Genomic DNA, 13,797 nt, shown 5'->3' with positions numbered 1-13,797 from the left:
CCTAGGTGCCATTCCTGAGAAGGAGCGTTTGTATGTTTTTTCCTTCCGGAATCTACGGGGTTTCAGGAGGAGATTTTTTGTGCTTCTGTTGGATCTTGAGCCTCCTGATATAGTCAGCTTGTGAGTGAGGTAGTTGGGTGATTTGTGGTGTACGGCCGAGTGTGTCATACAGGCAATTTTCAGCTGAACTCTGGCTTCAAAAGGCAGCCAGTTCAGGGCTTTTAAGTCAGGGGATATATGCGAGTGTTTACTTGAGCCAGTGATGAGTTTCGCAGCCGCGTTCAGAGAGGCTCTTAGTGGTGCCGTTGTTGTTAGGGGGAGCCGCTGAGAGCCACAATTCCGTAGTCTATGCGAGGAATCACTAGGGCTTGTACAACAGTTTGGAAGTCCTTGGGTGGTAGGAAGGGTTTGAGTTTTCTCAACGTGTTGATTTGGAAGTTGGCACCCTTAGTTGCTTTGCTAATATGCTGCTGCATGTCGAGATTGGAGTCAAGTGTGATGCCAAGAGATTTCGCAGAGTCCACGATGGTCGGCTGGACATTGAGTGCGGTTAGCTGATTGAGCCAGGTTTGGGTGATGTCCTTTTTCGCAGAGGTGAGATCAGAAGGAACTCAGTTTTCAGAGCATTTAGTTTGAGGTGATTATCGGCCAGCCATGCTTGGGTGTTTTAGTGTGGCATTCAAAAGCTTGATGTCTTCAGGGGATTATAGCTTGAGGTAGAGTTGAGTGTCATCAGCATACATATGGAAGTGTACATTTGATGCTTGAAGCAAGGTAGTGAGTGGTTCCATGACGAGGTTGAACAATGTGGGGGATAGGGAGGAACCTTGAGGGACGCCTAGTGTTACGGGCACAGGTGCGGACAATGCGTTGTTGATCTTGAACTTCTGAGACCGGTTGTGTAGAAAGGACGTGAACCATTTGAGAACAGTCCCGGATATGCCCATTCTGGTATTTAACAGCTCCAGTAGATTCTCGTGTTTGACCGTATCAAATTCTGAGGAGAGATCAAGAAGGATGAGGAGGCAGGACTCATTGTCGTCAAGGATTTGGAGGGCGTCATCAATTATGTGTGTCATAGCCGTTTCCGTGCTATGTTTTGCTCTGAATCCTGATTGGTGAGGGTTGAGGATTGAGGAGGTCAAACTGATCAATGTGTTTTGTCAGTTGGAGTTGTACGCATTTTTCTAGCAATTTGGCCAGAGTGGGGATATTGGTGATAGGTCGGTAATTGTTTAGGTCGGCCGGGTCAGCTGTGGGTTTCTTGAGTATAGGCGTGACTTGCCCTATCTTGAGGGAGTCTGGGATGAGTCCTTGTTGAAGGGAACAGTTGATGATTTTAGTCCAGAGTGGGAGGAGCAGGGGGTTGAGGACTTTAACAGCATTGGCAGGTAGGGGGTCTGTGAGGTGATTGGCGGGCTTCAAGGTGCCGAGCAGCTTGTGAATTGATTCTTCAGAATAGGTGTCGAAGGACGTCCATGAAGCGTTGTTTTTAGGTTGAGTGTTAGTTATGCATATGGAACAGGAGTATCGACTTACATCCTTGAGGAGATCACTTCTTATATTGTCGGTCTTTTGCTTGAAGAAGGCAGAAAAGTCTTCACAACTTGGAATATCATTTGTTGATCTGTTAGGTTGTAGAGGTTGCGTCTTGGTTTGGGTTTTGACTAACTCGAACAGTTTTCTTGGTCGGTTTTTTGCTTGATCCAACTGTTGGCTAAAGAAGACTGATTTCGAGCGTTTGATTTTTCTGAAGTAGGCGTTTCTCTTATTCTTAAGCGTTCTAAGGTGCAGTGCTGAGGGGTCAGATCTCCACGTGCGCTCTGCCATGCGCATAGCATGTCTGTCTTCATTGAGTCTACCATCATACCATGGGTTCGAGTTCTTGGTGGAGACTCTCTTCAGTTGCAGGGGGGCGGCTTCATTGATTATTGCAGTCATAGTGTCTAGGTAGAAGTCGGTCAGAGAATGAACATCAGAGACGCTCGTCGGGGGAAGTAGGAAACTGCCTGTGTGGGCAGGCAAGGAGTTAGGGTTAAGATTCTTCATGTCCCTCTTCCAGATCTTGGTTTTGGCAGGTTGAGCCGGGTTAAGTTTGACCTTTTCGTTGATGAAGAAGGTGATAATGTGGTGGTCTGACCAGTCACAGGGTTTGATTGCCTCCAGCTGGGTAGAGTCTTCTTTGGCGATGATAAGGTCAAGGTTAGAGCCTTTTTCATGTGTCGGACGGTTGCAGATTTGGGTGAGGTCAAGCGCGTTGAGGAAAGTTTTAAGGCTATTCACCACAGCGTCTTTCTGGTCGTTCCAGTGGAGGTTGAAGTCTCCCAAGTAGATTTGAGTGATCTGACGACCGGCGTTGGTGGTTATCGTGTCCATGAGTTGTTGGGAGAAGGTGAGGTTGTCCCCGGGTGGGTGGTAGATGACATGAAGGGAGCATACAGGTTTGCCCTCGTACGCAATATCGAGGCAGATGAGTTCGCAGGAGGTGAGGGAGGGGGAGGGACCTTTAGTGACATCGAGGTTGCTCCTATAGATGCATGCGATTCCCCCGCCCGTCTTGCCAATTCTGTCGAGTCTAATAATGTGATAGTTGGGGGGGGACTAGTATGTCCATTATAGGTGTGGAGGCTTCAGTTAGCCAGGTTTCAGTCAGAATGGCTAGATCGAGGTCCATTGATAAGATGAGATCTGCGATGCCGGAGGAGTGTCTCGGGCCGATCTGCAGTTGAGCAGGATACACTTTAGTCTGGGGGTGAGGAGAGTGGACGAGTGTTCTAGGGAGAGGGGGACTTTTCTGAGATTACTGGGGACGGAGCTTCTGTTGCTCAGTGTGGGGGGGCCTGAGGGGATTTGTGAGAATCGTGGGCATGGGAAGGTGTGTGGTGGGTGGGTGTTTTGTGGGACCTGGGCCTTGAGGCCACTATTGGTCGTAAAGCTGTGATATAGTAAACGACGGACCCATATATGTTTCCGTGTGAGCACTCAAATGGGTTGGCCTAGGAAATTCATTGTTAAGGCAGCCACCCCTGCCCCCCCCAATACTTTTTTCGCTATCATATGCAACTGAAGCATACAACGCATATATATGACCAGTCGGTGGGGTGACCAGATAAGAACGCAAAACTGAGGCATTCCCCAATTGCATAATATGACTACTATTTTGCATACACTGAGGGGAACAGAACGACGTTATTGACAGCCATCCCCAACGTAAAAAGCCCAGATGCACTAATGGGAACTAAATTAGACCTAGGTTTTTTTTTAAAACAATTTTCTATACGTAAATCACGCAAAATTACCCAAAAATTAAGGGAAGAAGTGCCCATCTGGCATTTTGCACTTATTTGGTGCAAAGGCAACATTGCTTCCATTTTGGACATGACTCATTTAGTCCTAAAAAGGAAAAAAATAAGTCAAAGCTGCAAATATGTTTGTTATCAAATTGTTCATGTGCTCCCCCTAAACAAAATCTCAATTACGCGATTTGGTGTAATCTCTGGCATTCTGCATAAAAAGCGTAACGCAAGAAGCCGGAAATCAGGCAAGTGTAATTGACATTTTTGCCGGGGCTAAATGAAATGCATCATGTACACACACACGGTATTCATTGCATCATTTTCTGCTAAGCGCTGGCAACTAATCTTGAAATTAATTAAAACTTATCTAAATTCACTCGACCCTCTCTGAAAACTGTGAGATGCTAAGTTTACTGAAATATACTGGGTCCGACCCGGCAAATCAGAGACGCTTAGAGGGTCTCCCCTACCTGTTTTTGTTCCCGTGACCGTGACTTCAACAGAAATCACTAGTGTCTTTGCTCTACAGATGTCTGTTTAAGACACTCTTCAATACTGCCTACATGGGGCAAAGGCCCAATGCAGACACAGCCCAACCGATCACACCGCATGACCAAAGCACTCCAGAGTAGAGTCTATATACAAACTCCTGCCACGCGATCCACGCTATTTAAAAGTGAAATCGGTATTACATTTACTATGCTCTTTAACCAGGAGCCCTAATGGCATTTAATTAACAGAACCACATATTGCCCTAACAGTGGGTAAAACTCATGTTCCACACCACGATACTAATCTATCGCCAGAGCTTTCTGCGCAGACGAGTGAGCGCGCGTCAAAGAATCAAATGTCTTTGAAGTGCTGACCTTAATGAAATATTTGCTTACTTTACAACTAATGCGCTACCGCCCCCATGTGGCCATTATAGCTCATTGTGTAGAAAAGTAAAATGTATTGTGAGGAATGAAGACCAATTGATTGTATACTATATACTACGTTCTACTAAACTACCGCAAATACATATATAGGAAGAGTTTTTACCAAGGACGATCAAAAAATAAATAGGGTTTAAAGGGGATTCCAGTTGAAGATCTTTTGCAAAGCCCAGGCGACATTTATGGTACGCCAGCGGAATAGCACATCATTTTTTATATTTTCGTATTACACTTGTTCTATGACGTTGCCAAAAGTAGGCCATGTCGCATAATTACCAGCCATCACTGGAAAACAATTTGCATCAGCACACAGGAACAACGCAGATGACCAGAACGCGAGTGGCTGCTGTTTGCAGCCCTTGTACTTTTTACGTTTTTTTTCTGAGATGAGTCCTTCACACTAAATATATATCGCCAAATGCCACTTCTGCATTTCTTGCAATTATGCAAACTACACACATTTTATATACACCTACCTTTGACTAACTATACTGGGAATAACAATCCGGACATCAGACATAATAGAATGAAGTGGACGCGAATAGAAGCACGTGGGGCCGCCCGGTGCAAGTGATTACATGGCAGGCCTCAGCATAGAGACTGCATATGATCAGCCAGCCAAAGGAAAAGACATGACAGATGGCGCACAAGGGCACAGGTCCCGTCACAAACCCGGCACCTCCATAGTCCACCTGCTCCCCACCGACAGTGACACGGAATGCATGCCAGTTACAGCTGACGAAGCCAATGTGATGCCCCACAAGGACAGTCACCCAAACCCTATCCTCCACAACACTCTTTAGGTGGGGTGCTCTAACTATTCAGTGACCACAGCGACCCAGAGGCTGCCTCCCCTTGTTGGAAAATGCCAGTTAAAAGGCTGGAGATCACAGGCACAAATATGGTGACAATCACGTAGAGATGCTGCAACATGCACCTCCAGACAACAAATGGCATCAGATTTCACGCGAAACATACATCGCCACCCACGAAACAGTCAAACACTACCTTATACTACCTATGCAGGTGAAGACATGTTCAAACTGTTCGAACACTTTGCTAACACCGAGGTGAGAGCGCCCAACGCACACTTTGATCTTCAATTGCATCGCGATTTCGAATGATTCAACCTCCGCTAAGTGCATCAGCGTGAAGGCGAATTAGTAGACACGTTTTAAGCGAGGCAACGCTAACTAGCTAGTATCTGCCACAGCGGATGACCAATAAGAATAAGATCTTTATTGACTGATTAATTAAAATCCATATGTACATTAATTAAAACAAACAATTTATAGAAGCAATGCTATATAAAATACCTTGAAGATTCCATAAAACTCAAAGCAGTATTGCTGCAAATGTTATGATGCATTGAGGGTAACATGCTGTATTTGGAACATTGATAGAGTATACACATCAAACAAAGTAAAGCTTTATATCAAACTCATATGATAGCACGTCATTCAGTGCGATGGCCAAACAAAAGAACTGCGGACGCAAATTATTCAAGGGTGCAAGGACCAAAAACTCAAGAGCCCCATACTGCATCAACCCAACACTGCGCTCAACGACCAATTAATCATGGGCAGATCCTATAACCTGGCAGCAGCCAGGGCCACCGATATGGACACTGCAATCACCCAACCCCCTGAAATGCCTACACTGGTGAAGGTAGGGAGGGCCGACGCGGTGTACACAAAAGACGAGGCCAGCAAGCCCAGAACTCCAGCCACCAGCTACTGCTAGCGGAGAAGAGCAGATGCATCATGACTTTCTCCACACACATGGGACTTCGCCAGTACAAGAAATTAAACTACGGAATCTCGTCTGCCACTGAAGTATTCCAGGACGCAATTCATTAGATGCTGTCAGGGCTCCAAGGCGTCATAAACGTAAGCAATGACATCATGAACCACTCTGAGACTGCTGAAGACTACCAGACACCTGCAAGCTACCCTGAAGCGCCTGTGGGAGCATGGCGTCACTCTCCACAAGGAAAAATGCCCCTTCTTCCAGACATCCATCAAGTTCTTTGGGTAAGTGTTTGGACAGAACAGGATGCAGGTCGACCCTGCAAGTCACAGACCATCAAGCAAGCCCCGGCCCGACCACCATCTCTGAAACACGCAGCTTCCTGGGCATGGCCAATGATTGCTGCAGGCTTATTCCAAACCTTGCAATCATCACCGAGCCGCTCAGGGCCCTTATCAAGATCGTCGCTCAATGGACGTGGGGGAAACGGGAAGAAGAAGCCTTCCGAAAGATAGAGACTGAACTGCTGAGCAAAACAACACTGGAAAAACAACGATAATGCGGCGGAATGGATAGGAAGAGAAATTATTTCTAGAGGAAAAATTAAATGAATCCCTCACAGTGAGGGATTAATTTAATTTTCACTTTAGAAATAAATTCTCTTCCTATCCATTCCGCCGCATTATCGTTGTTTTTCCAGTGTCTCTTTGCCCAGATGCTGGTGGAGTAATAGGGCAAACCCCCTTTATAGCAGAGCAAAACGAAAATGGCACACTTTAATTCAAAGAAGCGCACAGAGCTAGTCATGGACGCCAGACCTATAGGTCTCAGGGCGTTGCTCACCCAAGAAGTAGAGCCAGGAAGGTGGGCACCCCTGGGGTTTGCCAGCAAGGCAATGATGCCAACCAAAGTCAACATCAAATCAAAAGGGAGGTGCTTGCTATCAAGTGAGCTTGTGGACATTTCCACCTCTACCTCTGTGGGAGACCATTTCGCGTGGTTACTGACTACCAACCACACTTCTCTTCATAGGGAACAGCGCCACATCCACCACCATGTATTGAGCACTCTGCCATCAGGCTGCAAAACTACCAAATGGAGGTAATCTATCACCAGGAGTCCAAGGATACCGCCAAATTCCTCTCAAGATACCAGTCTCAACCAATAGTGGAGACCGACGATAAGGAAGATACAGTGGAAGACTACATGTGCATGAGATCTCGAGGGGCCTGACCGAAGCATTCAACCCTTAGAGAGATCGAGGAGGCCACCAAGGAGGACGCTGTCCTGGGCGCAGAAGCATTCTAGAGAGGATCCTAGCAGAACTTCCTCCGCAACGCCAACAGCTGGCTTGGCCCCGCCAAAAACAGCCTCACAAACATGTGGAGGGTGCGTGACGAGTTGAGTGCGACCTGCGAGGGTCAAAGATGAGAGATGCCCACATGCCTGCAGCACAGAGTCAACACCCTGCCCACACTGGACACCAAGGGACAGTCAAGATGAAATCCCGGCTGTGGGAGAAGGTAGGGTTCCCATACATCGAAGAGGCAGTCGAAGAAATGGTGCGCCTGTGCCCCTTGTGCCAACTCACCAGCTCCCAAGAGGCACCAGGACCAATTCTTACCGAAGACTCGTGCATGAGCCCATGGTCCAAAATCAGTCTGAACTTTGGCAGTTTCCCTGCTGGATTGTCAACCATTGTCTTAATAGACAGCCCCTCGAAGTACCCCATTGTAGAGGGCGTTGACTCAACAGCCCCTCGAAGTACCCCATTGTAGAGGGCGTTGACTCAACAGCGTTCACCAAAGTGGAGCCTGTCTTGGAGAGATCTTTCACATTATTCGGCCTCCCCAAGGAAATCAAGACCGATAATGGACCGCCGTTTCAAGGACCGGCTTCAACGAGCTACTTGAACACCTGGGCATTCGGCATCGTTGCATCACACCACAATAGCCCCAAGCCAATGGGGAGCCTGAGTCCCAAGTCCCAAGTCCTTAGCATAGCCGCCATGGAGAACGCCGATTCAGAAGCTAGCCTACAACACTTTCAACTAGACTATCGTGGAATGCCACATTGCACTACAGTTTTCACCAGGGTGCCTCATACTTCGAGGGCCACAATGCGACAGCATGAGGGCCCACCGGGATAGGGCCCCATCACCCGACCAGAATCCAAGCCAGGCGCATGCAAAAAAAGAATGTGCCAGCCTGAAGCAGCGGGCAAAAACCCGGCTGATCTCACCCAATGACAAAGTTCTACTCAGAGACAGAGGTCCAGATGGAAATTTCAGTCACCCTTTCAACCCAGGGTATGGACAATAACCCAAGTGGATGGCATGATGGTCACAGCACACAAAGGCAATGAAACAGTTGTCAGGAATGTCTCATGCATTCAGAGGGTAAATGTCTCAGAACAACAAGACACTGAATGGGAACTTGACAAATCCATGTGGAAAAACACTCCTTGGATCGAAGGACCTGAAGATGCTGTGTCTCTAGCGAAACCCCACAGCAGCCTAACATGCGAGACGGTGCCAGTGTGAGTCCAGCTGCCTGCTCAATCACTGAGTGCACAAGCAGTCGCTCTTACAAACAGCAATACAATCGAAGACTTAACCCCGGCTGTGCCAACAGCTCAAGGACTTTGCGTGCCAGGTTTATCGCAGAGTTGGAAGAGATTTAGAGTTTGACCCGGACCAGTCTGAGCACACACCTGCCCCAGAAACACACCTTGTCACACCCTCTGGCCAGGCGTGACCGGAGGCTAAATAATAAAGGGGGTAGACCACACAAGGTTTTTTGCCCATACCACTGAGCCAAGTTTGTGTGCGTCTTCATTGTCCTGTGGGGACCTGGGCTAGGCTGCACCATGTGGGAGTCCCCTTTTTACCACCCAGGGCCCCCTCCATCACAATTAGCATCTCTGCAGATGAAGATGTGCACCTAGAACTGCGTCTAGCAGCACACCATCAGTACTGCAGCTTCTGCACCCCACCCAACTTTTACACAACACTGGTGCCAGACTACAGTCCAACATGCCACTGGAGGTATTCTCCAAGATGGGGCCCAACCTATTAATGTTTGGAGGTTATACTGGTCTGACTTCAGTGTGGCTGTGGTGGGGTGGGATGAAGGTTGCGAGGTAAGAGGAGGAAAGGACAATGAGTGTTTAGCAGAAAACAAGGCAAAGGAGGAAAGTTAGGAGGACAAATAGAAAAACCGGGTGGAGGGGGACCGTGCAGATAAGGAGTAGGATCAGGGGATCAGAATCAGGACTAGCATGGAGGACAGGAACAGGTGACCTGGAGGAGGACGATCAGGAGAAAGACCAGGAGTAGAAGGACCGACCAGGACCACCATGAGAAGGAGTAAGATGACCAGGATAAAAAAGATCAAGAGGACTAACGAGGAAGGGGACCACGAAGGGAACTATCACAGATGCCAGGAACAGGTGATAAGGAGGAGGACTAGAAGGAGCATGAGAAAGACCAGGAGTAGGAGGCCTGGACTACCATGAGAGGTTGAAAGAGGACCAAGACAAAGAGGAAAAGGACTAGGAACAGGAATACCTTGAAAGTCAGGACCAGGTGATGAGCAGGAGATGGACCAGAGGAAGACTAGGATAAAGAAGAGGAGTAGGAGGAGGAAGAATTGGAGGAGAAGTGCCCACAGGTGGTCTAGGCTCACCAGGCCAACCAGGAGGATCAGACGACCAGAATCGGGAGGCCGAGAAGGAGGAAGAGGACCTGATAGATTAAAGGATGAAAGGGGGAAAGCGGACTAACAGATATAGAAGCATCAGGATCATCAAGAGGAGTGCTGGTCATCAACATAGCTCAAAAAGCAGGTAAAACACATTTGGTCTTAGTTAAATTAGGCTGGTTTTGAGAGCGTTTGTTAATTCTATATGGTCATAGTACATATAATGTATGTTGTGCAAAGTCTTGAGGAAGATCGACCACCATCCCAGCTTTTTAAAATATACTCAGTACTACTACTACTGTAGCTCTTCCGCTACCTCAGAGTAGCTTACATGTGTGTAGCCCAGCTTATTAAATTAGCAAGCTTCTGCTTGGTTGAATTATTATACATATAAGAAAACTGAAATTATACATCACTAATAATATTAGTGGTTTCAATGAGTTTCATTGAACATAAGTAGCTCTCAGTACAGAAAAGGTTGGAGACCCCTGTTCTAAAGCTACCTAGCCAGCTACTACAACTCCATCCTTCCTAAAAATGTAAGATTTCAAGTTTGAACAGCTCTATTGACTATGCACGCGGATCTGAAATGCACTCTCCCGACATTCCGCAGATAGACTAAAAATAAAGTGCCACATGGACAAACCACTAAAAGAGCACCGGAGCTCAGCTGCAGCATTTTGAAATCACTGCAGCTTCTTCATGATGAGCGGACCTGCACTTACTGGCTAAATAGGAGGCAAGTACTAATTAAAACAACCTGAAAGTTTGGTATACTTTGGCGGAAATCAAAATTTTAGGTTGTGAAGAACTCATGTGCGAAGTATCCCTTTATTAATTTGTAAAAGAATAATTGCTGGACCCAAACCTCTTCTCAGAAGACTGCGACTGGTGCTATTGAGTGTTGGGGTGCCATATACTAAGGCTGCCGAATCTTGATTCGATCTCATGCCTCTTTCATTCACCAACAGACTCCCTGTCCCTTTATTCCACTCTTTCAGGTTGGTTTCTTTTCTTTGTCACTGTTTCTCAGACTTTCCGCTTCTCTTTTTCTCTCTCTCTCTCTCTCTCTCTCTCTCTCTCTCTCTGGGTCAAAGTCTGATGCTGAAAAATAGGTGCTGCCCCCTAAAATGAGTGCCTGTGGACCCCACCTGCAACTAGCAGCTCAAATTAATCACTAAATGCATCCTTATCTCCCCCCAAAACATGTATGAACTGCAGCCCCAGTACGTACCTGTGTAGTAAGAATCTCGCCTTGAGATGAAAGCCCAGAGGAATCGCCAGTGTGGCTGGCTTCGCTTTCATGTTCAGAAAGTTCAGCTACCAAAGGGAAACAAATTAAAAATACTGAAATCAAAACAATACAATTAGGTTCTTATGCTATTTTCATCTCAACTTCTCAATCACACTTTACTCCTTTTGACATACTAAGAGCCAGTGAAACTATATGGTGAGGAACAAGGTGGAATTCATGTGTTATGCTGGTGTTGGTACTTTTCTGTTCATAAAGAAAACCATTTTTGTTCAAAATGTCAACTACATGCCATGACGTCATTCACATGTATGTTTATATGATACAGCTGCAAGAAGTAGGATGCCATATGAGGTAGAAATAGAAGGATAAAACCATACAGCTCTGCTGCATAAGGTAGGTGTCCCTCAGCGTGCTACCCTCAGTCCTCTCCTCTTTAACATATAACTGGCACCACTTGCCGACACGGTCAACTCCGTCACATTCACCTGCTACGCAGAGGACATGTAGATAATGCCAAAACATGAACAACCTTTGGAACTAAAGACACCTAGCCTTGGTGAAGGCCTTCTGGCTGTAGTTCAATGGGTGTAAGAATTATCTTAAAGAACTATCTGACAGCAGATTCCTTACCTTAGAATATACCCAGGCGCAGACAGGATGCAGAAGAATTTTAAGCAGTATCCCGGGCGCCATTAGGTGTTGTCACTTCCGGCAGGGACAACACCGATGCAGAGCTGAACGACGTGTGCAGTACCTATATAGGCTCCACCCTGGTGTGCAGATGTAAGTTATTTCGTAACTTTCCATGCCCGAAGCTTTGGGCCACAATGAAAACTGACCACTGGTGTGGAAAAACTAAGACCCTGAGAAGGGTGACCTAATCTACAATCAGTTCACAGAGCGTGAAGGCTAGGAGGATCGGTAAGGAATCTGCAGCTAGACAGTCACTATCAGACAAGGCATTACTGAAAGTAAGTAACTTGTTTATCTGATAGAGACTTCTAACTGCAGATTCCGGACCTTCGAATAGATACCCAAGCAATGTGTTCCCCAGAGGTTGGTCTAAAAAGCCAATTTCAAACCAAGAAGTCCTGCAGGACAAAAAAGGGCAAAATGCCTGCCGGGACTGACCCCACTAGTCAGGCAGTAGTGTTTGACAAACGGGCAAGTATGCCCATGTTATTGCCTGACAGATAGCCAGCACAGGAACTCCGTGGTCTAACACCGTGGTTGCAGCCTTCGCTCTGGCGCAATGAGCACACAAATCTTCAGGGGGTTGCTTCTTGGCCAATGCGTATCAGATCTTGATGCAGAGCACTATCCATTGAGATGGTCCGTTTATGCACAGCCTTCCGCTTCTTAGGTCCTATATACCCCACAAAGAGTTTATCGCCCACCCGGAAATCTTTTGTGCGGGCTAGGTAGAACGAAAAAGCTCTTTTTGGATCCAGACAGTGAAGTCTTTCCTGTTCTTAAGAGGGATGAGGCGGAACAAAGAAGGCAGGCAGGGTGATGTTTTGGCCTACATGGATGGGAGTCACAATCTTCTTTAGTATGGAGGCATGTGTCTAGAGGACCAACTTGTCAGGGCAGTGTATTGAGGGTGTGCTGAGAGCACCTGTAATCCACCCAACCTCCTGGCCGATGTTCTGGACACTAGATAGACAGTTTTGATGGTCAGGAAGATAAGAGGGCAATTGTGCAGAGGTGCACACATCAAGAAGGTGAGAACTAGTCTCAGATCCCACTGGGGTATGATGAACGGCCTGAGGGAAAACATGGTGCAAGCCTTAAGAAACCTAAACACAACCAGTGACTTAAATAACAAAGGTTGATCTGGCAGCCGCATAAAAGTCCCATTTGGCTGAGAGATCACCTTTAACTGTGCACATAGCAGGGCCCTACTGAGCTAAAGAGAGTAAATGGAAGACCCTAGGGTAGAGATGCAGAAAGGGGGAAGGGTAGTGCTGTAGGAATCTCACCATGTCACAAACTTATCCCAACAACAGGCGTATACCAACTTGGTGGAGGGACGCCTGGCTGCCATCACAGACTTTGGGAGGAAGGTTGAAAGCTGTCAACTGTCGCCGACCAATGTCCACACATGAAGGTGAAGGGTGTGCAGGTTTGGGTGCAGAACCCTCCCCTACTGCTGCAACAGAAGATCCTATCAAAGGGCAACCTGATCAGAGGACCGATTGTCATGCTCAATAGCTCGGAATACTAGACTCTCTGTGCCCAAACTGGAGTCACAAGATTAACGTTGGCCTGGTCGTTCCTGATCTTCTTGAGAACCCTGCACAGGAGTGGTATTGGCGGCGAGGCATCCAGGAGGCTGGAGTTCCACTTCAAGACGAAAAGCTTCTCCAAGCGAAAGTAGCCTTAGAAACTCCATTGAGCAAAACTGCTGACTGCACGTTCTCGGTGGTGGCGAACCGATCTAACCAAGACTCTTCCCTCTACTGAAAAAGTCCTTACGCCACCTTCGAATGGAAATGCCCTTTGTGCTTAGAGAGCATGCCAGGTGTTGACCCACTAAGGAAATGCCCTGACGTTCTAGCTATGTCCAGAGACGCAGAGCATTTTCCCAAAAGGGTCCAGAACCTGTTTGTTGCAGTACCACATTGACGTGTTATCCGTGGAACATCTGCACCAAACTTCCTCCGATTGAAGATAGAAAGGTCTTCAGTGCCAACTGAATCACAACCCCCAACACGTTTATATGGAGCGCGAACTCCACCGGAGACCAGAGTCCTCTGATATCCACCTCTCCCAGTTGGCCTCTCTATCCCAGAGATGACGCATCTGTTACAACATTCAACTCTTGTTGAGGAAGAAAGAGGGGTCTGCCACCACTGCAG

At 47.1% G+C, this 13,797-nt stretch overlaps 1 protein-coding gene across 11 annotated transcripts in view; it reads right to left on the bottom strand.

Moving 5' to 3' along the window:
- BRCA1 (BRCA1 DNA repair associated) overlaps positions 1 to 13,797 on the bottom strand; it is a 510,976-nt gene that overhangs the window by 274,164 nt on the left and 223,015 nt on the right. For all 11 annotated transcript variants that reach the window (XR_015296056.1, XR_015296057.1, XM_086924044.1 and 8 more), the window contains one exon: positions 10,916 to 11,001. Coding sequence is in view for 9 of the 11 variants with exons in the window: in XM_086924044.1 (XP_086780170.1) it covers positions 10,916 to 11,001 (86 nt within the window). In the remaining 2 variants the exon portion in view is untranslated. The remainder of the gene's footprint in view (positions 1 to 10,915; positions 11,002 to 13,797) is intronic.

This window comes from Lissotriton vulgaris, chromosome 5 (genome assembly GCF_964263255.1).
Source record: "Lissotriton vulgaris chromosome 5, aLisVul1.2, whole genome shotgun sequence".
NCBI classification, from domain to species: Eukaryota; Metazoa; Chordata; class Amphibia; order Caudata; family Salamandridae; genus Lissotriton; species Lissotriton vulgaris.
The sequence above is the reverse complement of the archived record's forward strand: the minus strand, read 5'-3'. Positions and strand labels throughout refer to the sequence as shown.